At 44.5% G+C, this 22,861-nt stretch overlaps 1 protein-coding gene across 1 annotated transcript; it reads left to right on the top strand.

The window, feature by feature from the left end:
• The first annotated feature begins 243 nt into the window (after nucleotides 1–243).
• On the top strand, nucleotides 244–18,541 carry LOC115320295. Its single transcript, XM_029980399.3, has 5 exons — nucleotides 244–342; nucleotides 1,452–1,630; nucleotides 13,202–13,269; nucleotides 17,415–17,486; nucleotides 18,360–18,541. Exons 1-5 carry the CDS (start codon nucleotides 244–246, stop codon nucleotides 18,539–18,541), a joined length of 600 nt encoding a protein of 199 aa, XP_029836259.3.
• Nucleotides 18,542–22,861: the final 4,320 nt, after the last annotated feature.

Raw genomic sequence — 22,861 nt, 5'->3', positions numbered from 1 at the left:
GCAGTACATTGTGAGCTTAAAGAGGAATACACAAAACAGAAATAATTCAACAATGGAAAATCTCAGGAATGTGCTTTGTTAGTTATACACGGAAGTATTCTTTTTTCATCAAATTGCTTCAACTAACAAGACAACAAAAACAACCGTGTTTGTAAGCGGTCACATGACAAGGCTTCGCAGTATAAAAGTGCGAGGATCAAAAGCTGGAATTACAAGAAAAGTTCAAATTTTATTCTAGTAAATATGCTGCGTATCTTTTCAGGTGTGACAGTATGTGCTATTCTTGCCACGCACTTACCTTCAAAGGCACTCGGCGATACTCTAGCAGAGAGGCTTTTTGAGGTACGGAATATTTAAGCAAATTTGTATGGCTTTAAGATGTACTCATTTTGTAACAGATTACATCTATTTGAGTCAAGCGAACACTTGTTAAACAAATGCAGTTATAAAAAAATAAGTAGACCTTAGAACTTCAATGTTTCTTGTAATTACAGCTATAACCACAAAAATTTGTCAGTCCGCTCCTCCGTGCGTCCGAGCATACCTCATGACAATTGGATATTAGCACAACTAGACTCGCTACCATAGAAACTTATTTAAAACAAAGTTTAGAAGTGCTTGGAATTAAATATTGGCGGTGTCATGTTAAGCGTTCAGTGAAAACTCCTCCTAACTCTTTCGTGTTTAGCAGGGCGAGCACTGGACGTGACCTCCCGTCCAGCGTTCGCTCTGCGGAAGTGGGAAGAGGTGGGAGGAGCTTCCCCTGAACTCTTAACTTGTCGCCGACTATAGTTTATGCCAATACGTCTCCTGCCACAGTTATTATTCTACGATACTCTCTGCTAGGGCATAGTAAGGTTGTAGAGGATAAGAGGACGGTGAGGGCATTTAATGTTCTTCACTCCCCTGATATGTATATCAAAATATTTTAAATATCGTGTCTTATATACTGCACTTCTTGCATAATAGGACATCAAAAATAAAAGTCGCTATCAGTTTTCTTTTTCCTTGTGGGCGTGCTTTGGGCGTTTGTGTCTCGTTCGTCCCTTGTATTATGGTTATGTAAAGCGGGTAATTTTGTTTCTTTCTTTTTTATTTTGTTTTCGTGGTAGTTGATTGTGTTTTTCGCCATGTCACTTTCCTTAAATCCTATTCAGGCCCTTATCTTGTTTAGTTTTTACAAACTACAGCTGTTCCCGTGGCCCACAGTGCGTGCTCATCCTAGAACCACGGTCTGTGTGGCGGTTCTCGCATCCTCAGTGTCGGGTTCGAGTTCATTGATTTTAACCTTTTGCATATCGTTTGCCCCCTTGTATTTTGTTCATTGCTAAACTTCGTTTATCATGTTTGAAAATAGACGTTAACACTAAAGGTTTACTGTCTGGCTCTGTTTAGTTTAGAATAGTGATTATCAGGCTACTGAGAATCACTTTTTGTGTTTATTTCCAAAGTTTCTTAAAGCACTTGGAGCGGACGACGTTCTTTACACCACTAAGGCTTCCTACCCGCAAGGAGCATCCCGAGTAAACTGCGTCATGCGTACCAAAACAGTTGGAGGCAATACCGCTGCAGACAATACAGTAGTAAGACTGTGCATGCAAACTAAAACTAACAGTCCACGACTGCAACCGTAAGTATGTCGCCATCCTTAACTCGCAAGAAAAGTCGAAAAGATTATTCTGTAGGCTTAATATCCAGTAGCTGGAAGAGGCACAACAGCTCTCGCATGCGCCCTCACTTCAAGAGAAGCGAGAGATATCGTTCCCTTCTCGCATTGATCTAGCATATCGTATCCGAACGCTTTCCTTATTTTTTGTTTTTTCCCGGAAGAAATCCGGAAGATTTCGAAAGCGGATATCTATGTATCAATGTAGCTTTGTTTAGACCACGCCTTTGAAATCTTCACATCAGCAAAGTGCAATTGCTGGGGCTGTAGACGATGGAGAGGAGCCACCTGAGTGGCTCCGTAGATAGGCACCGGCCTGCGGAACACCCCAGGCAAGTGGGTTCGAATCCCGGCCAACGTGCCGCCCCCCATTTGACAGGGGCCTGTGCGCAGAAGGCGCCGTGCAACTGAGATTTCGGTTGAACGTCAAAAAATGCCCAGGGTCGAAGTAAATTTTCAGCCGTCCGCTGGCCCCCTTACGAAGAGAGTTCTGGTCGGCTATAAAAAACCTTTGTATGGCCGGCTATAGAAAATTGGCCCAATTAGCTATAGACCAACACGCGGCTCTGACGTCGCGCTTCTACGGTGGTGCTGCTGTCGCCACAGCGTAAGCGTATATTCTTCACCTCACACGAATCTGGTTTCTGCACTCGCGCAGTGCCCAACACCTAGTCTGGGCAAACGCGGGCTTGTTTGTAAACAGTGTGTCAGTCTATAGCCGCCTCTATGGCTGTCTCTAGTTTTCCTATGGTCTCTCCCATGGCGCTCCATAGATTTTCCACTGGAAAGTTGTAGAATTTTGTATGGTTTGCTTTATGGGTCTTTTAGGAAAGGATGCTATAGCCGCCTCTGGCTTTTCTTTTGGTTCCTTTAGCCGTCTATTATCTATTGTATGGTCTGCCAAAGCTATTTTTATGGCTTATTCTGTGGTTTTTTTTAGACAGCGTGCTATAGCAGCCTATGGCTTTTCCTATGGTTTCTTTAGCCGCCTATTGCTCTCTTTATGGTCGGCGATAGTTCATTCTATAGTTCGCCCTATGGTTCTTTACATTCACCGTGCTATAGCTGCCTATGGCTTTTCCTACGGTTTCGTTAGCCGCTTATAGCCCTCTGTATGGTATGCTGTAGCTCGTCCTATGGTTCCCTTTACTATCGTGCTTTAGCTGCCTATGTTTTTTTTTTTTTTTTTACCGCAGTCGATTAAAATCTGAAACAAATTATTTGTTGTCTGTACATCTTAACAGAAAAAAATCGCCGACGCTGTATTTAGATATAAAATATTTAGATGTACATCGGCCAGACGGGCCGGCGCCTTAACATTCGCCAGCGCGAAGATCGTAGCTCTTTTGAAGGGACAGCGTGCTCCCAATTGGCATTGCACTGCAGAGATTGCTCCTGCCCACCGGTACTGGAAAAGGCCGTCGTGTTGTTAAGACACAGAGACCAATGCGCGCGGGACATTGTCGAGATTCTTAATATAAGAAAGGCAGGCCCAACCCGCGTGAGTCAGGCATCCTTGGCGCTCTTAGATGGCGAGATGATTTTTAGTCCGCGGTGAGGGGGGCGATCACTAACTGATTAGACCGAATTTTGTGAAGACGCCATGAAAGACTTTGTGATATGCGAAGGCGATTGCTTCTTGAGTCGAGGAACATTTTGTTTGTTTTCTTTTTGGTTTTATGAAAATAAAACCGTCAGTTGTCAGTCAGCGCATGTCGTCCAGTCTTTCTTCGTCCTTGCCAGGCGCCTTGTTTATATTATGCATACAAGAAGGTTGGACACCTCAAACTTATATAAGACGTTTCGAGAATGATAAACTCATCTAAAGCATAGAGCAAACCCTGCAACAACAAAAATGCACTCGCCCAGGTGTTCGCAAAAAGGCAGGTAAACAGACACAAGGGATCGTTTCAAATCTCATGAAAGTTTATTACGCACAGCGTATCTGTAGGCATGTACAAACTAAGAAATTTGTAATATGTGAAGAGGTACTACTAAGCTGTTATATAACTGAGAAGATTGTAAAGCAAACAGGAGTCGGAATTATTCTGGGGTAGTGTCTAGTCTCCCGGCAGCCGGCAGAAATGTTTCGCCGAAATTTTACCGGTAGTCGCCACTCACTCATAGGCCTAGACTACGGGGGGGCATCGGGGCTCGTGCCCCCCCTGGCGAGATCGGGGGGGGGGGGGGGGCAGTGCCCCTCCCCGGGGCATGACCCTTACCGAGACGCTGTTTACGTGCCATGTAACGAGCTTCTAGTAGTTGCATGTAAACACAGCGACGGACACATGGTGATATACGTACGCTGTAAGATGTACTCCCTAAAATAAACTACTGACAATTGCCAGTGTAAAGAAAATTCCGCAGAAAAGCACCCCCTTCCCCTCCCGGAGAACTTCACAGCCTGCCCTCTCCCCCGCCTCCCCAGAAATGGAAAGTCTACGCCGCTGCACTCACTGGCAGTGCAATAAGTTTATCGAACAACGTTTCATCGACAGATCGTTTCGTCAACACGCAATGTTTCATAAACAGCTCAGAACAGCTTTTATTTTTTTTTTATCGAGCCGTTGCAGACTCCCCAAGAAGCGGCGTGAACGGGTGGGCTGGGTCGGTGAACACGCGCCTCAGGAATACAGGCGCGACGAAATGACCCTACAGCGTGCAATTCACGTAACGAATTTCGATTAAACGTTAAAGTCGACGGAACGTGTGTCCATGAAACGTGAACCGACGAAAAGGTTGCCGCGAAACGTGTTTCACGAAACTCAGGGGGAATAAGAAAGTCAGTATTTTACCTGCAGTTGTGACTTTACTTCAGACAGATGATGGCAGGCGACTGTAGGTAAAATTTCGGGGAAATTATTCTCCCCACTGCCAGGAGATAGACACTGCAGAATTCAAGGAGTTATCCGGAAGAGTACCCGTAGAAGAACGGTCACTCGTCTCCAAATAGGTTGAAGCGCACTTACGTTGAATATACCGGATTTTGAATGATGTAATTCGAGATATATGTCGACACGGGCACTGCAGAACAGCTACTCAAACACAAAAACCCAAAGGAAGGAATCCGTGGCAATTCAACACAAAGTAGCACATACTGCCACTTGCCGAACCGAACACTAAACGTATTAAAATAATGTCGTGGGCTTCTTTGAAGAAATCGATACGGCAGGAATTTGGAACCAGACACCATTTACCACAGAAGCGAAATCCACATAGCTCCGCGGGCTGCACCACGCGCGAAACTAGGTCAAGTCTCCGTAAGCAGATACAAGCAGGCATTTCGGGATTGTCAACGGCTAATGCGTCATCCGTTAAACCACGCGACGATCACGTTTCTGCCGCTACCCGCGCAGAGAGAGCAGAGTCCAACGATAAAAGTCTACGGTTGATTGGTCCGCCGAGTGCGGTACACCTTCTGCCACGCTTTCAGCTAAGGGAGAGAGAGAAAAGTGAAAGCCGTTTACAACCAACACCTCCTAGAAGACAAGGCCATAGCGCTCTGAGAGGATACGTCACAATGGCGGAGGAAGGAAGTCCATGGCGCAACTACGTGAGAATACGCTATCGACGTGAAAAAAATGTTCCTTGACAAGCGGCGCGGTGGTGTTCGTTCATGCGCGTTTATCCGACATTAATATACGTTTTAAAGGCGCAGTCTTGTACAATTGATTATATATATAATATAAGCGTATTATATAACGCGCAACCAAGGTTGAGAGTACCAAAATTATATTTATGAGTATCCCCGTAACCGCGGGACTACGTGCAGTTCCGCAGCACCCCACACTTTTTCGAAAGGACCGGCTGCGATGCTGCCGATGCCACATGGCTTCGATTCTGGTAAATTTACGTTGTGTGTTAGCTGCTGACTGTCTGAAAAGGAACGCTGAGACAACTCAGAAGGGAAGGAAACCGAACAGAAATCCAGTCATTGTCGCAGGGAGCGCACACCAGCAAGAGATGGGTCGACAACGTTAAGCCTTTCGTCGCCGCTGCTCTCGTGTGTGGTACTTTTGAGACTTGTTTCCCGTCGTATTTCTGTCATCACCGTAGTCTCGGGTAGTTTTTTTTTTTTTTTTTTTGTGTTCGCTTGATACTACGGCATTTACGTGGATTCGTGAAACAAGTCCTGCTACGGTTTAAGGGACGTGTGACAACTAGCCAACGAAGACTCTGGTCGATTAATCGATAGACCTCTCTCTCGACAGAGAGAGGCTTCTTGGAGTTCGCGTTCAAATGTGTTCGTCACGGATATTGTGGGACGTATGGATACGATCGACAGGTGAGAAACAACTTATTTACGGGCTTTCTTGGTCATGTAGGACGCAAGTAAAATGCTGCATTCGTTTTTTTTAATCGCATGATAGATTGTAATTTTGTTCTTTGTCGTTATTCGTTTTCAGTTGCGTCGACATTTGTAAATATGCGCGGTAATCTAGTTTTCACTGGAAGGTGAAAAACAAGTTTATGTGATTATTGAAAGTGCGTTGTTTGTGGTTCCGTGTTTGTTTATACTAAGGTTATTGTATTGCCTTTACCACGTTTATACTAGAATCTTAACTATTAAGGTAATAGTATTATTATATACAAAATAAGTTATGTTTTGTTCTAAGACAGCTCGAGCCCATAGGGAGAGGTAAATTAGTAGCCTAAGTAGTAAGTTTAGTACCCCTGCCACACGGAAAAGTTAATATATTTTCATTCAGTCATATAGGATTTAATCAGCTCGCGGTCTTGAGTGATTATACGAGCGCCGCAAGCGGATTTGTCGACCCCATAATGTCATTCGATCGAAATTACATTAATTTTGCCATGTGGCCGGGGTATGATGCAAGAATTCAGTGACTGCACGCGATAACGTCGCTTACATGATCGTGAGAAACACTTGTCTTGCCTTGTCCGCGTTGACTACGTCTACCTGATTTTTAACTGTTCTGTTTTGCTGTTTCCAAATCACTGCGTGTCTCGCCATTTTGTCGAAGTATTTCTGTATAAAATATGCATTCCTACAACAATAATTGCATGACTCAATGTTTTCGACTTAAAACAATCACATTTTCTTTATAGACGTCGCATACCTCGTGCCATTTCGTACCGATTATTTAGCGGTGTAATATTTTGCTCGTGTAATAAAATGTTTTCTAGACCCGTTGCTATGTGCAGCTTTCATTTTAGCTAATATGACACGCGTATGTGACTAAAAACGCGTTGCGACGGTCGATCCACGCGCGTTGCCTTCGCTTCGACGCGCGCCCCCGATGGCCTTCCTTTGCGACGTCACGAGAAGAGCGCTACGGCCTTGTCTTCTAGGAGGTGTTACAACTGCCTGTAACGCCGAATTAGAGCGCAGCTCTTGAGGAGGAGGAGGGAAGGGTACTGGGGGGGGGGGGCCGAGTGACCTTGGGTGGGGGTCACGTGACCTAGGGGGGTCACGTGACGATGACGATGCCGATGACGTCATCAGTAACGATGACGATGCGGATACCGATGACGTCATCAGTGATGATGACAATGACGATGCGGATGCCGGTGACGTCATCAGTGATGATGACGATGACGATGTGGATGCAGGTGACGTCATCAGTGACGTCACCGGTGACGTCACTGATGACGTCATCAGCGATGATGACGATGACGATGCGGATGCCGGTGACGTCATCAGTGACGTCAGTGATGACGTCATCAGCGATGATGACGATGACAATGCAGATGCCGGTGACGTCATCAGTGACGTCACTGATGACGTCATCAGCGATGATGACGATGATGCGGATGCCGGTGACGTCATCAGTGTTGATGACGATGACGATGCGGATGCCGGTGACGTCATCAGTGATGATGACAATGACGATGCGGATGCCGGTGACGTCATCAGTGATGATGACGATGACGATGCGGATGCCGGTGACGTTATCAGTGACGTCACTGATGACGTCATCGGGGGTCACGTGACCCCGGGGATCACGTGACTTGGGGAGCCACGTGACTTTGGGTGTCACGTGACCTTGGGGGTCACGTGACCCTGGGGAAGGGGTCACGTGACCTTGGGGTGACATTGGGGAGTCACGTGACCCCCGATGACCCTTGGGGAGGGGTCACGTGACCTTGGGGTGACCTTGGGGTCACGTGACCTTGGTGTTAGCGCCCTCGCAAAAGAAGACGACTGACCCCAAGCTCCCGCCACCACCCGCGTGGCGCACCGTTCTTTTTGCTGTGCAGGCGTACCCGCCAGACGTGTATTAAACGCTCCCTTTTAAACCTTCACTGGTCCCCCGTTTCCCATGTCGAGGCTCTAACATCTCAGAAGTGGGATTGACCAAGCCTGAGCCAGTGGCCACGACCGAGCGCAAGTCGACTTCTGTGGCCACGAATCGTCACAGCAGCGGCACCGACCAGCACCTCGACATGGACGAGGAAGGGCGGCGGCGGAGAGAGCGGAACCGAATACGGCAGACTGCGGCGGCGGGCCCTCCCCGACTTCCAGCAACCGTTGCGACTGGAACAGGGGGCACGAGCCTTGGCGGTAGCGACGACGCAACCACGAGCCAAGATGGCGTGGCAGGTCAAGATTCGGAACGCTCCGACACCGACACCGTGGGGCAACGAATACCGCTGGCAGGCCCAGCAAACGTTCCACCAACAATCCAGACTGGGTTGTATGGACGGACAGGTGATCTGTCTGGGCTTCAGACTATTGTACAAGAGGTTGTACAAGCTGCCGTGCGAGGAGCGGTCGCAGGCATGGCTGACCTGCTTCGTCCCGCAAACCAGCACACGCAAGACCCAAGACCACCTGCAGAGTCCGGTAAGCTGATTCTAGTGTTCAACCCCGTCACTAATCCGGTGCAGACAGTTGAACATTGGATACCGAAAGTTGACGAACTATCGGCGATATACTCGTGGACCGAGATACAGACGGCGTGTTTTGCGCTAACGAAGCTAGAAGGAATCGCTAAAACATGGTACGACGGCCTCGTCAGTGTCCAGCGCTCGTGGCTTGAATGGAAGGCGGAGCTGAAGAAAGCTTTTCCACCCGTCATATGCTTACAGCGCCGGCACCAAGAGATGGAAGCGAGACGGAAATTGGCAAACGAAACTGTCGAGCAGTACTTTCATGAAAAAGTCAGCCTAGCTCGACTCTGTCAACTTCCTGAAGATCAGATCGTGGACTACGTCATTACAGGCATCAGTGACGAAGCGCTCCTTCGGAGCCTGAGCGTTGTTAAGTTTTCTGCTCCGGAGGATCTGCTGGAGTGCCTCAAACGTTTGGACGACCGACTCACCACCGTTAGGGTAGTGTCCCACCGATCTGATGCGGCAACCGGTTCGAGGGCAGGAAGGAATGCAAAGGCGATCTCTGTTGACGAGCAGTTTCGGATGCACGAAGGCAAGGAACACTGTTTGCCTGCTTGTGCAATCAACGTCACAGAATATGGCGATACGGCTTTGCCTATTTTGAACATATGCAGTTCCAACGTCAATATTTCAAAAGGCGATGTAGCAGCCAGAGGCTCCTGGTGTTCAGAAATATCTGAAACGGTCATCAACCGAAGGACGACGGATCTCCTGGAACCGACGAAAGCGGAAGATGTACGAACAGGACCTCAGCTTTGCCCTGATCTGTCGTGGAGATACCACCTTACAACAGAGGACGGTCCTATCGTGCGAGTGCCTCTCACGACGCGGCCAGTTAAGGAATGCTACTGCTGCAACTGCGCAGGCCAAGGCCAATTTGGTCACCAATGTCACATGAAAAATAGGGGCAATCGGGTTACTCCCTGCATCATTTCCTGCGACGACCCTCACGAGTCTCAACATCAAAGTAGACAGTCCGAAAGAAATTGGCGAGCACCACCGAACAAGCAGAAAGGAGGCAAGGGCAGCCGCAAGCGGGTGCAGAGCGAAAACACGTCGGCAAGAAAACAATCAAGGAAGCGACCTCACCGCAATACGAATCACCAGCACCGAAACAACGACGGCGGCTACAACAACAAGCCTTCCGTGAGCAACAGCGGAGGCTCTAGAAAGAAAAAAAAGAACAAGAAGTCGCACTTGCAGCGGAAGTCGATGCGACTTTCTAATGACACCTACCGCATTGAAGATATACCTGGCCTCAAGCGGACTCAACGTTTCTACAAGTCAACAGCTCCCGTCGACAAGCTGAAACGAGTCAACACCTTTGATGTTGACACTGAATAAGAAGCATCAAGTGAGGACACTTGAATTTCAGGATGGCCGAGTGTTAGCGCCCTCGCAAAAGAAGACGACTGACCCCAAGCTCGCGCCACCACCCGCGTGGCGCACCGTCCTTTTTGCTAGGCAGGCGTACCCGCCAGACGTGTATTAAACGCTCCCTTTTAAACCTTCACTGGTCCCCCGTTTCCCATGTCGAGGCTCTAACATTGGGATGACCTTGGGGGTCAAGTGACCTTGGGATGACCTTGGTTACGCTGACGCCGACGGCGACGGCGACGCCGCTCAAGCCGGGAACGGGGCCCCTAAGAGCTGCGCTCTAAAAAGAGAGAAGGAGTAGAAAGGTATCAGCTTCTTGAAAGCCGGAACGGGGTGTGCTGACGAAGTCTAATCTTCACGGACACCGCAACGATGAATGCAATAAAAGGATTTGTCACTTGTACCGAAGGTTGATAGTGCAGTGGATGCTATGTGTCGTCTTGGGCTTCAGGCGAGTGCCGTGTTCTGCCTTATCACCAGCTTCGGAACTGTTGGCACGTGACCCTAACCAAAGAAACGACTAGCCTAAAACATGCATAGCGTCTGCTCTGCTTTCAATACCGAGTGAAGAGGACAGCTCCACGAAGGCCAGCTTTTAGAGCGCAGCTCTTAGGGGCCCGTTCCCGGCTTGAGCGGCGTCGGCGTCGCCGTTGGCGTCGGCGTAACCAAGGTCATCCCAAGGTCACGTGGCCCCCAAGGTCATCCCAAGGTCACGTGACACCCAAAGTCACGTGACCCCCCTGAAGTCACGTGACCCCCCCCGAAGTCACGTGACACCCCCAGGTCACGTGACCACCCCCAGGGTCACGTGACCCCCGCCGAGGTCACGTGACCTCCCCGATGGCTTCATCGTCACTGACGACGTCACCGGCATCCGCATCGTCATCGTCATCATCACTAATGAGGTCATCAGTGACGTCACTGATGACATCAGTAGTGATGATGACGATGACGATGCGGATGCCGGGTACGTCATCAGTGACGTCACTGATGACGTCATCAGTGATGATGACGATGTGGATGCCGGTGACGTCATCAGTGACATCACTGATGACGTAATCAGTGATGATGACGATGACGGTGCGGATGCCGTTAGGTCATCAGTGACGTCACTGATGACGTCATCAGTGATGATGACGATGACGATGCCATCAGTGACGATGGCGTCATCAGTGACGATGACGTCATCGGGGAGGTCACGTGACCTCGGCGGGGGTCACGTGACCCTGGGGGTGGTCACGTGACCTGGGGGTGTCACGTTACTTCGGAGGCATCCGCATCGTCATCGTCATCATCACAGATGACGTCATCAGTGACGTCACTGATGACGTCACCGACATCCGCATCGTCATCATCGCTGATGACGTCATCGGAGTCCGCATCGTCATCGTCACTGATGACGCAATCAGTGACGTCACTGATGACATCATCGGCATCGTCACGTGACCCGCCAAGGTCACGTGATCCCCCCAGGCCACTTCACCCCCCCAGTACCCTTCCCTCCTCCTCCTCAAGAGCTGCGCTCTAATTCGGTGTTACAGGGAGTTGTAAACGCCTTCCACTTTTTTTGACTTCCAAACAAGCTGCCCAGCCCAAAAGTGACCCAAAGCACGGCAAGTTTGAAGATACAATGTTTTACGCTGTATAACCCCCATTATAACTTAAAAGGAACAACTGACGGTGACTACTGTTTTGTTCTGCACTAGATTTAGCGGACAAATTCAGTTTCTCCGCTAGAGTTCGCGAGAAATTGACGTCAAGTGACCTCACCACAAATTCCATTCCTCGCTGACTTTCGCGGGGAAATTTATTTTTTCCGTTATATTTAGCGAACAAATTCAGTTTCTCCGCAAGATTTAGCAGAAAATTTTACGTCACGTGACCTCAACAGCGATTCAATTTCACCCTAAATCTAGCGGAGAAAATGAATTTGTTCACATGTGGCGTGACGCCGGCATTCGAAACAGCCATCTTGACTTAATTCGAGTTAAATAGATGACTTTATAGCGCGGTAGACTGTCGTGAGTAGAGTAGAGCTTCCCTCTGTAGCGGCGTCAGCAGCGGCTTTTATTCGTTTACGCCCGCGTCGAGAACGACGAAATATACGCAAAAACAATAAATAGAAAAACAAATACAGCACGCAGTAAGAAATAAAAACATGGCAGGAACATAGAAGTTGTTAACACTACGAAAGACATATACTTACAAACAAAAAAGTACACTGGAAGATAAAGAGATAATTAGAGCTATAAAACGGAAGAGTGAGGTGACGTCAACGCCGAGGCAACGCAATGCGAAGGAAGAACAGCCGGCAAAACTGCAATAGTCCTATAGGCAGCTAAGGACGCTTTGTGATCGCGGGCGTATAGCACCGGCGACGTACGCACCATTAAGATTGCTAAAGAAAATTCTTGCCCCGGACTAGCGCATGAATGACTCTTTTCCACTTTCCGGCCTCGGCAGGTAAAAGAAGGTCGCAGGTCTATAGCCTAAGTGACATTAAACACCATTGAGCTGGCTAAACAAATTTGGATGGTCGCGATTCTATAGCTCTAGAGATATACATTCTTCTATAGCCAGCTAAAGCAGAATGAAATATCCGAGGCCTATAGTCTTTGGTGGCATAAAGCACAATTGAGTCGGCTAAAAAATATTCAATGGTTGCGAGCCTATAAATTTTGGGACACGCTACACTCTATAGACGGCTAAGGCGCATTGAATAGTCGCGGATCTTAAGCATTAAGGACATACATTTTTCTATAGCTTGATAAAGGAAATTGAACGGTCAAGAGCGATAGCTCTATAGGCGAGCATTATTCTATAGCCAATTGCTATAGAAACCTGAATGGCGGACATTCTATAGCTTTGAAGACACAGATTATTCTTTAGGTGGCTATAGCGCGTTTTATGGTTCCTTATGGCTGACCATAGAGGGGCATATAAGGTGATAGATAACCGTAGGAGTTTCGATAGACATCCATAGAGCACTTTCTTAGGGGGGGGGGGGGGGGGTGGGGGGGTGCTTTCCTGATACCCTCCGTTCAGAGCCGACTTCGTTGGTTTTCTACGCAAAACCCTTAAGTTTTTTTTTTTTTACGATGGAGTGCCTTGTACCACCGTTGAAAGCTTTCCGTAAATACTTCTTTTTTTTTTTGCTAGCAGCTGATTACAGCTGATTGCTGCCTACCGTCATTGGAGAAGTTCCAAGAACGTAATCTGGAGTAAAGCGGCGAAAGCAGGAGAACGTATTGTTAGTATCGCAGTTTCTAACTCGTGGTCTACATTCTATACCGCATATAGGTATCCTATGAAGATCTCATATCGACGAACCAACAATGGCGACGATGTCACTGAAAGATGGAGCAGCGGTGAGTGACTAAATTTTGTGCTTTATGCATCTAAAGTAGGTTATGCTCGAGGATCATTGCCAAGATAGAAAAACTTTAAACTTCAATATTGATTCTTTGTGAATATACACAATATGAATTTTGTCCGAATCACCAATTCTGGTTCAATTTCGAACACACAGCACCTTAATTTTTATAGAGGGATTTGTAAATACGATGAAAGTTAATTTTGTTAGGAACGACTAAAGCCACATAAACAAACAAAACCGCCACAATGTTCCAAAGAAAAAAAGTGACTCCAAAGGCACTCCGTCGATATTGTGGTGCTTCAGCCATTGTGTAAGAATTTTGTTTTGTGTTAAAAGCTATATAGATAAGGAGAGGGGCATATTTCTTGTAAATAGAAGGGATTATGTTGCATAAAAATGTTTTTCTAAGCAAAACAATATTGCGATTTAGAAATAATTTTACACCATATCACTGTATTTATAGTTTAATTAGTGCGATATTGGCAGATATCTAACTTTGTAAAAGGGGAGCTGGAGAGGTTTTGGAATGGAGAATATCTCTGAAGCCCTGAATGCCGGAAACTTAAAAATCATCCGAATACATATTTCTTCCAGCTTAATTGTTAAGAGCGAAGTAAATGTCAGTTTAAAATTCGCAGTGATCTGTAGTTTAATTGAAATATCAAGGTTCAGGGGACAAAAATCGAAAAAAAATATAATGGCCACTCCTAACTCAAATTATTTCTAACGCGTTTCAGCCTCGTTAAAAACAAAAACAAATCTATGCCGTTGATTGCGGAGCCACATTTTACGTGCAAACGCCACATCAATGTGTGTTCGACTGAGTTTCCGTGAGCAATAAAATCACGTACTATATCATTGATCTATATTTGGAAGCCTCCCTAAATAGGCCTTTCATGAGGGGTCAGTGATAGCAGAGTCGCCAATTTTAGATCGTGAAGGGACCATTTATATTTAACATCTACGGCAGATACACAAGTTTAAGGGTTACGATATTGGTCTAACATAAATAACTGGTATATATTTTTTAACTATTATCAACGTTCTAAATGTTTCGTGGAGAAATCTAACGCGCGATTACCGAATAGTTGCTATTGTTACTCGCTAATCAAAAGCAAGACGCACTAACCCTAGTTCAAGAAAAGCAAGCAGCGCGATGGAGACCTTATATTTCAAAAGCAGCTACACATTTAATGTTTCTTTGACCTGGTGTTTCAATTACGTGTGTGCAGCGCATTACTTTGTATTGTGTGTCGATTGATTCTCGCCGGCGTCTTTTCAATATATATGCAGAAATTACTTTCTTAATGTAAATTAAAAAATATATTAGTATAATTTTTTTATTTATTTATTTTTTATTTACCTACCCTCAAGGCCCTGGGGGCGTTACAGAGGGGAGTGAGTGAAAAAAAAAAACAAGAAACAGTCCTTTCATTTCTTTTATATGTATTACTGTGGACCTTTGCTATATTCCTTTCCCTATTGTAATACGTGCATTTTTTTAGCTTTTTCCAGCTGTAGTGTATTTGTTCAGAGATATATGTCTATAGCCTTCATTCCCTAGTCCACAGCTCCATAACGTTTTGATGTTTGGCCAAAAAGTGCACACGGACGCATATACCCAAGTAGTGAAAGTGAACAACGCGCTTACACACGTGCGTGATCCTATGTTACATAATTACTATATTAAGAGCAAACACACACACACACAAACACACACACACACACAAGAAACCAGGAATGAGTTATAAGCCAAAGGCTGGGGGTGTGTAAGCCATATTTATGGTAGCTTGTTTACACCTTTTCCAAAAGGGTGCAGGCATCTTGAATGTCGTCACCCGTGGTATGCGGTAAAACATTGTTTTGATCTCTCCACGCCGCTGAAAGACGTTTACGAAAAAAGGGTGATGGTCACACAGTCTTGTTTTACCTCACTTATATTTTCTCGTATATTCCAGGTAGAAATATTTTAAAGTTTTTTCGTCCCGCATACCAGGTACGGAACCCACGCGACTGAAAACAACAAGAAACCGAAAACGCCTATATTTGACGCTCTTAATATAAAAGAATTAGAGATAAGCAAATATAGTCACTGACAGATTAAGAAACACGACGTGGCGAGTCTCGAGTGTCTTATCATCGCTCTCCGGCCAAACAAATTTCGGCATTAGCCGGGAAGAGCACTAACAAACGAATAGCGAAACAAGAAGCGTAAATACAATAAGCCACGTTCTTAAAATGCCAGTGACTATAGACTATAGAGATATGAGAATGAACGTCATCCCCACGTAAAAAGTGTGTCCGAGGGTCGTTCCCATTTCAGACGGACGTCATTAGATGGCGCAGCATGACAAGAGCTTCAGGAACTGTCTTTTTTCGCGAACACGTTTTTAAGAACGCGATGCACGCGACCGCGCCTGCGGGTGGAGCCCTAATTCTCTAGTGCCCCGGCCTGAAGATGTGACAAGCCGGAATAGAATATATGTCCCCTTTCTTGTCTTTTCTTTCTGGTGTTTAGTGTGCGGAAGGTTTGGCCTTTCTGATAGTGGTATTTAGATTGGTGCTACTAGATAAGAACAGTATGTGTAATAAACAAACATTCAGAATATACATGATCACAGTAAAGACACACTAATAAAAGATATAAGGCTCAGAAATGAAATTTAGTTAGTAAAAAGCGAATTATCAGCAGGCGTCGGAACAGATGGGCCGATCCCGAGATGTCGACATCCGGATGGGCGACACTTTTCTAAAGCGACTGCGTCCGAGAAAAGGGTTAAATGTTGTTTGGTTAACGAAAAAATAATAATAATAATTGTTTTATAGTGACAAAATTTGCATCAAAATTCGTTTTACACCAAAACTGACATGACAAGCGCCTGCGATACAGTATAAATCTGTAGGATAAAGTATGTAAATGTATTCTAAAGCCTTCTACACTTGACCAAGTATTGTCGCGAACCTGTATACCCACAAGGCGCATAAGGTTATGGAGCAATTTATATTGTATGCATTTGAGATATGTGACTAAACAAATTAATGAAATTACGCTTTCGACCAGGGATAGGCAAAATACATGCAAATATGTATCGAAATACAAATACAAAATACTTCGTCAAAAACGTATTTAATTACAAATATAATTACATCTCCAAAAAAGCATTTAAGTACAAGATACAAATACAGCCAAATGTATTTGGTCTCCTCCAAATACTTTTCCAAATACATTCCTCCAAATTTTCGTCAGCGGCTTCAGGGCACCTGCAACGGGTTTCTGGGTATCTCATTTTAATTTTGCATCGCACACTCGGGTGTTAGTGTGCGAGGCTGTAGTAACGTAATAGAAATATAATCACAAAAAACGTAATCAGCTTGGACATAATAGGTGAAAAAAGTACTGAGCTTCAAGCAGCTTTTTTTCTCGATTACATTTTGGTATAGACCAACATAGAACCGATACGACCAAGACGTGCAGAACTAGTCAGAGAATTTTGTATTGTTGCAACTCGCACCAGTTACGAAAATCTGGACGACCCGCGCATTTAGAATGTTCCAGGCAAAATGTAAGGATGGGAATCAGGCTGGAGTACATCACAAGTTGTCACAGGCACTTAGCCATTCTACCTGTGAACGTCGATTTCGTCACTATTCTTGCCCTAGACTAGCACCGCAATCACAAAGCCACTAAACGCTTGTGCTTGATTGAGAGACACTGCATTCGGTGCAGAACGTAGTTTTCTCCCTGCTCTGGACACGTCTTAGGATGAGCAAAATGAGTCGTGACAATAAATTTGAGGGACGTATTTTCGCCCAGAAAATTGCATTTAATTACACTTGTATTTGAAATACCCACGTTTTAGTATTTAAATACACACATCAAATACATTATCCAATTTGTAATTAAATACAAATGCAAAATACACAAAGTATTTGAAATACGCATTTCAAATACTTGCGTTTGAAATACTGCCCATCCCTTCTTTCGACACTAAACAATGCTTAATGTTCATTATCGCTACATCTATTATGGTATTGTCTCGTGCACAAAAGCGAAAAGTAGGTAAAATATTTCAGTTGTAATAATATTATTAAAAATTAAAGTGGAACTTTAAAAGAGTCACACTTCTTTTCCTACAGGTGAAAATACACTGACCATTCATTATGTCGGAAACACGTGCGTCGTGTATTCAGTCAAAAAAAAGAAACCCTGTAAATGCAAGTAATGATAAAGCTGTACAAGTGCAGGGCAAGCAGGTTACTCGCGAACGCAATGAGAGGTTCCTTTGATTTAAGGTTTGTATGTGTTACACCAAAAACCAATACTTAGCACTGATCGCAGATATTTTTAACATTATATTTGAGATCTGCGTTTAAGAAAACAAACGCCACCGTCAGGTTGAAATCCCAACAGAGGCATTCCAACCGCACAGTACCCGAATACTTTCGGTTTTCTTCTGCAGTGGCGTAAAGATAGATTTCGTTTTTGAAGTAGTGTTTATTTGACAAACTAAGTGGAAGTAAATATTGTTCGACCTTTTTAATTATGAGATAATTGAATATTCCCGCGTTTCGATGTCACAAATTTCTAGGCTTCGCTTTATACCTTTTTTTCAATTCAAAAAGTGCGCAATGCTTGCCATTTTATCGTGCCCCATAGATATTAAGGCGGCAATGCTAAATTTTTGGCCTCATATATGGCAGTCCAATACGGGCACAGATTGAATGCGAGAGATTTGTCGAAATTCCACTGAGACTTCCGTTATCACTGATTGAATACGAGTCCCGGACACACGCTGCACAAGCAATCGTTCCCAACCTGTGAACAACGTTGGCCTTCCTTACCTGACGCAAACAATTCAGTACCATGGCCTTGCTGTTTAAAAAATGTAGAAACTACAACCCCGGCATTTATGTTTTTCGGCATTCAAGTTGTTAGGACAGATAACATGAAGATTTCTTAATCGCCAGTTTACCCCTGCTTTTCCTGAAGTTTCAAGATTGGAAAATACGACTCAAAATTGAGTGCCGCTAATTTAATATTTATGTAGCGATTTTCTTTTTTTATATATTTTTATATTTCAGTGACACCAGGCGAAAAAGCATGTGGTATTTGGCATAAAAATATTCGTTATCCTCTGCCAAATGAGGACGAACGCCAAGAGACCGCGACTCAAGTGTGTGGCGATGAATGGCGTTTAATTTCGACTAGTAACAAGTGCGCCAGAGTTCCAACTCCTGAGTGCAAATACTATGAAGACACGTGAAATTCCATAATTACTTTCGTTTTGAAATCAACGCAATATTCAGGGCGAGACAAATATCGCGGTAATAAACAATTTTACCTGCACGCTTCTTAAGACTCTTTTTGCTCCATCTTGCAATTTATTTGGAAATATTACGCGAGCTTGATTATGCTGACAAACACTGTTGCTATGTGTTGGACAAAAGTCACGCACTTCGGAGCGCAGCTGTTCCTCACGTTCCTACAGTTTCCACAGTTGCTCTCAGACCATTTATTCAGCTTAGCTCGGTTGATATATCAGTCCGAAAATCACTTGGTCGCGGTTTCGATTTCCATCAAATCATCCATGTTATGTCTGCCTTAAATGTGCCCTTAAACAGGCAAAATTTATCATACAAAATATTAATTTTCGCACGCCGGCAGCCCTCCAAGTGAGCAGAGAGCAAATTTTCACATATATAAATTAGATCTGCTTCGTCGTTGTTTAAACAGTTATGCGAGTTTTCTTTTTTTAGTATTTTTTTCAAGATTTTTTTAGACAGTCTTAAGCAGAGATACTCCAAAAATTATTTGGGAATACACATACTGATTTACATGCATTTTAGGGCCCAAAAACAGATACTTAGATAAATTTCTCTTTTACGGAACGGGATATTTCTGAGATACTTCTGCCAAAACGGCCTAAAAGTATTCCGGAATACAGAAACAGACACTTATAGAGATACAGCATTTCCCGCAAGATGCTACGTGGGGAGGGTGTAGTTTGTGGCGAATGCAGACCGTAATGTATGCTTGTGCTCCTCTTTCTGCATCATTTTATCCGCATAACCTTGCCTCAAACTCTTTATCATTAGGCCGCTGAACAAAAAACAACAACAAAAACACCTCCCCCCACCCCCCCCTGCCCCCTCCCCCGGTGAACCGCATAGTTATAGAACGTTGAAGACTGAGTGTCTTCCTTGACAAAAGGCGTCTGCACGAAATAAAGCCGATTTCGCCGTGAGGGTGCATCCTAAACTGGCGTCTTATGTTCTTCTGTGTCACCCACAATATGGGAGATTAGACAACGAAACCGTACCTTTTCTACACTCAACCCCTTTACAGAGTTCGCCCTACTGAATTGGAAAAAAGTGGAGGACTTTGCGAGATGAGTTTATTTTTTAATTCTTAAAAGTTACCTTCTTTAAACCAGCTTTTTTTTATACGTTGGTGACTATTATGAATTATGTTATAGGACGAGTATATATTATACGTTCTGAAACACCTTTCACCAAACATGTCTTTATTTTTTTTTACATTTATCGTAAGAAACGGCAACAAATGTGACGAGATACCTAAGTTTGGAAAAGTATCGCTATACAAGCGATACATTATAACTTATTATACTACTATGATATAAATTCATTTTTAAAATGTATCACGATACAAACATACCAATACTCGATAGTAGCTCTGATATACCACTGCGATACATTTATATCGCGATACTGCGAAGCCCTGTTTTTAAGAAAGTCCTAAAATCAACTTTAATACGCTTTGTGCTGGTCAATTATGCGGCCAGGGGACAAGTGCTGTCGGAAATTATTAAATTGACATGAAACTCATTATGTTAGCGGGAATTCTGCTTCATAAAGTTAACGGTGACCACAAAAAAGAATTGTCTTGAACTTGTTATGGAAGTACGGTATGAAAATCGAGAGTGCATCGTTGTTACGTGTCTGATGTAAGGTATTAATTGCATGAATTTGTTAAACGAAAAACTGGGACATTCATGAACAATAATGCATAAAGCATTAGACCATTAGTCCTACAACGTCTCGACAGAAGGTCCATTTTAGAGCGTTGACACAATTTTGTGATCTGAGTAATCACCAAGTTCTGAACGATACTGGTTATAGCAAAAGCGCAAGGTCTCCGTTTGGATTCCCTCGAGTTGGTATTTTTAGACGGCAATAAATAAATAAAGAATCGCAGAAAACTGAACCTTCGTCACAATGTGACACTAGCGCTTAAATATAAAGTGAAAGTTTGAGAACGTGAAGTCTGGATCAAAATATAATTCAGAAAGACAAAATTGCTTTAGGCCGTCGTCCACCTAAACCTAATATCGTCAAAACAAGAGCTGGTACTGCGGACTCTTGTGTAATTTATGCCAGGGAAGAACGCTTCTCAGCGAGAAAAATTATTGGCAGAGGCTACATCCACGCGCGAGGACGTAGCCAAGTTGGGAGGAGATAGGGCTCCATCCACGCAAAAGGTCACGTGACTTGCAATATAGGAACATAATTCATTTTTATGTACATATTATGCTTTTTTATAAACAAATATAGCTAACAAAAATAAAGGAGTTAGATTTTATTGTTGTTTTAAAGTTAATATGTCACGTGACCTAGCAAACTTTAGACAATTTATATATTTTGTTTTGTTTTTTTAAGACATAGCACGTATCATGCGTCATAAATATAGTATCAATAGATTTTTTTATAGCTATGTTGTTCAGGAGTCGAACACACACGTAGGTGGCGCGCGTGCCGTGCGTGCCACCGCCGCGCGTGTGGGCTTGCTGGTTTGGTTGGCTTGTTGCGTGTGTGGCCTCCCAGGGCTTTCGCCCATGTTTTGCATCGCTGCCGAGGTGAGGCCGTGAGGCGGTGAGGCTTCGTTGTGTTTGTGGTCGGCTTTTCGAGGCGTTTTAGTATGAGCTTATGTGCATCGAAGAGGACATGTGCGAGCCCACCGCTTCGTACGTTCTTGCGCGCACACTCGCGCAGTCTGGATTTCTGCGGACTACCCGCTCGTGCTTGAAGCTTTGCCATTGCTCACAGATAAGCTGAAACAGGTGAAACAAAGTATGGCTGGTGTGCAAGAGTTGGTGCAGCTGAGGTGCGCCCTTCGAAGGAGCTCGTGCTTCCCTTAGCAGCATAGATGTCCTATACACATCCACAGGACATCCCTGGAACGTCGGGACATCCGAAGATATCCGGGGGACCATGTGTGCTGCTTGGGTCTGACCTTTGCTCTACACTCTCGCACGACGCAATACCGGCGATAATCGAAGGGACTATCGGAAACTTGAAGGGAGTGTACGAACGGACACATGCGATGCTTCATCAAGCGAAAAAGTGTCAAAGGAGTTAGAAGCCGCAAGTGCGGGGAGGAGGAACACAAGATCCATGTGGGACCCAGTTTTTGAAGGTCAAATCCAAAATTCGATGTACGAAAGGAAGAGGAAGGTCGAGTGTTCTTTGATAGCGACAGTGGAGGTTCAGAAACCTGGGATGCAAATAAATGGAACAACGATTCTGATGCTCGGTGTTATCAGCATGCCTGTACCAGAATTCCGATTTGTGAGATCAAGGTGATAATATGCACCCAACATATTCTGAGTACAAGGCACCTAGACGCTAACTAAGCACTTAGTGACCCGTATTGCTTGACCAGCGATGTGTACCAGCTTCTGGAAGCTCACGGCTGGGTGGTCATGGACGCTTGAATAGGTGTGTGGACGGAATGTCAATGAAATTATTCGGAACACCACTTGGGCCTTCAGTATTATCTGAATACAGCCCTGATGATTGCAGTGACCATTGACATACCTCTACAGGTTCTCAAAGCTGGAAGCCATTGGTGCCGGCAATTTGGGGGAAAACAACATGCAGATTTGATGCCGAGTTGAATCTCAAGAAAGTGGATACTGTGAACAATTTATAACTGTCCCGACAACCAAACAGTGTTGGGTAAAGTACATATAAAAAGTACTTCAAGTTAAGTTCAAAGTAAATGAGACGTGATGTACTTGAAGTAAAGTAGTAAGTACACTGGGTGCAATGTACTTGAAGTAAAGTACAATACATACAATGTACTTTTAAAGTAAAGTTAAAGTATTTTAACACAATCTTTCATGATGCCCATTTATTCCCTATACAGTAATATTTTAACTGGTATGCATGCCCAATGGTAATCGGGGGTGCATGACCTATTTTCAAAAACAGCGGCGAATATTCGATAAAGTCAAGTGGCCACAGAGTAGTTATTTTCAGAAATGGAGCCAAATTCGGAAGTTTTTTCTTGAATTTGGCGCGCTTTCCCTGGATTGTTGCACCCAAGGGGGTTAAATGTACAAGCAGAGATCATGACGTCAGCCCCGTAGCTTCCGCGAGCAGTTTTCTCATAAAAGAGTGTCCTCTCCTTAAAGAGAAAAACAAAAACAGTGAATGTGCAAGCGAGCTGGTGATAATTAATCATAATGTGACATCTGAGATTGGCGTGCGAAAAAAATTAAGAAACTTTCAAGTCTAAGGACAGACAAAAGAGAATGTCTCAAAATTGTGATGTTCTTCTTTCC

Source organism: Ixodes scapularis, unplaced genomic scaffold (genome assembly GCF_016920785.2).
Source record: "Ixodes scapularis isolate PalLabHiFi unplaced genomic scaffold, ASM1692078v2 PGA_scaffold8__174_contigs__length_109621045, whole genome shotgun sequence".
NCBI classification, from domain to species: Eukaryota; Metazoa; Arthropoda; class Arachnida; order Ixodida; family Ixodidae; genus Ixodes; species Ixodes scapularis.
This window is presented reverse-complemented; position numbering and strand designations above follow the sequence as displayed.